Here is a 2,204-nt window from a genome sequence, read left to right on the forward strand (position 1 = left end):
AATAAACGTGAATCCAATTGGGAGGCACCTCACACATAGTATTATTACTTATACTTCGGTGGTGGATATAATAAAAAAAAAATCAAAAATGATAGAAATTTGAAGGGATTCATCTCCCTAATCCTCAATGAATCAAAGAATGAGTAATGATATAACGAAAGTCAAACTGAAATTAGTACGGTTAGGTAACCTCTCTGGAGTTTATTGCAGTTCCCAGAGAGGAGTATTTACAATCTGCGAGGGCGGCGGCGGCCAAGCCGTCCCCCCGCAGCGCGCCGCCCTGTTCGCGGAAATAGGTTGAACAGGCCTTAATCCGGGGCTGAAATTACATGATTAGAGCAAAGTAACCCCAGCAAAACCCTTTGCTTTGAATAAGATCAAATGAGTTGTACTTTTCTATGCTATGTATACCTAATTTAGGTATTGCTTTATTTCAAATCATTAAACCAATGAAAACCAAACATCAAGACACAAAATTACCTACAAGTCATCGAAAGGCAAAAACCATGTTACACTTATGGTTACAACGATAGTGTTCCAGTATTTCTTGTTTACATACGTAGATTCATCACAGTTTCTCCTCCCTCAGTTTGACAAGGAACTCACACAACATCAATTGTAGCATAACCCGCTATTTGTTCAATACCGCAAGCGTTGTTGCCACGCTCTATCTTGAAAAATCCTTCATCTGGTCCTATGGGTCCCCAACTATTCCGTACGAGCCAATACGGAATATTATCCTGCTTGCCGTATCCTACTAGTAGCACAGCATGGCCTAAATCATAAGGCGAACAGGTTTCATCGTTTTTCCTAATCGGAGTTCCATTATAATCATGTATCAAATCCGAATTTAGAAGCACTGATAACGGTCCATATTTGTACAAAATTTTCTTCATTGTTTCCGATCCGTTGAAATGCAGGAAGTCTTTCCCTGTGAATAGTTTGACTTTGGACTTATCATATGCACATTTGAATTTTTCTCCGTTTGCATTTTTATAAGGATAGTCCTTTTCAGACTCCAGTCCTGCTTGGTGAGTGTATTCAATAGATGGTTCGAAAAAACAGCCGTCGCATCCGCTACACTGTTTGGCACATTCTACCAGCTGCGATTTAGAGAACTCGACCAGTTTTCCGGTCTTGATGGCATATTGACCCTCCAACATTCCTGGGAAAATTAATAAACAAAATTGATCAATGTGATTTCTCAATTTTTAGCCTTAAGATACCATGTACAATTTTTTAAAAAATGAGAAATGACATTGATTGATCTCAGGTACCATTATAAGCTTTGTACAAAACAATACAAATAAAATTGATTGCTAATATAATAAATCCATAAATAATTGACTAAATTGATGATTATCTGTGCTAAAACGACAAACAAGTTGAAGAACTAATTCAATTATATTACAGATATTGTAATAGGTAGTTTGAAAACTTACCCGCAATTGAAAACGCCCAACAAGATCCACAGGCTGCTTGATCACCCGCCGGTCCAGTAACATTCTTTTTTCTCCAATCCCAAGCATCTGGAACTGGGCCATCCTTTTCTACTTCCATCAGCATCTTTTCCACTTTCTCCCTATCAGCTACTATTCTCTCATAAGTCCGTTCCGACCATTTGAACCCGGTTTTACATAGAATTTCCTCTGGCGAGCGGTCACTGAATTCACTGGTACCGTATCTTTCGTGCTTCTTATGTCCGTCCTGCTTGAAATATTCAAACCGTTCCTTGATCTCCTCATCGTTTGCATATTGTCTTCCACGCTTTACGATGAATGCTTTGAATGTCTCTAAAATGTTCTCGTTATCAAACGTCAGACTGCCTTCAATGGCCAGGGTGTCAACTCTCGCAACAACTTGATCTGTAATCCTATCCGTTAAGCTTGGCAGACACAGACAAGATGCAACACCGCATAGAAGGAAAACTGCCTGTATCAACATGATGGCTTTCTTCTCTAGTACTAATCGTTGAATACTAGATGTCATCCCTCAGAAAACTCTAATTATTCACCCTAAACAGACTTGTACTTTACTGGTGGCGGATAATGGTTAGACATTGTTTTTATACTCAGTTTTTAACGGGGTTCAGACGTATGAGTTAAAATTGACTGCAAAAATAATAAATTTTCTCAAGTGATCATAAATTAAAGAGCAGAAACACGAGATATACATAGAACTATAAGAAATTCTGAAGTATGTCC

General features: G+C 38.5%; 1 protein-coding gene across 1 annotated transcript in view; it reads right to left on the bottom strand.

Moving 5' to 3' along the window:
- The window catches only part of LOC103521262 (cathepsin F-like), an 11,428-nt gene extending 9,368 nt beyond the window's left edge, over positions 1 to 2,060 (bottom strand). The window contains exons 1-2 of the mRNA XM_008486371.3: positions 1,443 to 2,060; positions 811 to 1,165 (exon numbers count right to left, since the gene is read on the bottom strand). Of these exons, the coding sequence (XP_008484593.1) occupies positions 811 to 1,165; positions 1,443 to 1,989 (902 nt within the window). The 5' untranslated portion in view covers positions 1,990 to 2,060. The remainder of the gene's footprint in view (positions 1 to 810; positions 1,166 to 1,442) is intronic.
- Between the last annotated feature and the right edge of the window lie 144 nt (positions 2,061 to 2,204).

This window comes from Diaphorina citri, unplaced genomic scaffold (genome assembly GCF_000475195.1).
Source record: "Diaphorina citri unplaced genomic scaffold, Diaci psyllid genome assembly version 1.1 scaffold4866, whole genome shotgun sequence".
NCBI classification, from domain to species: domain Eukaryota; kingdom Metazoa; phylum Arthropoda; class Insecta; order Hemiptera; family Psyllidae; genus Diaphorina; species Diaphorina citri.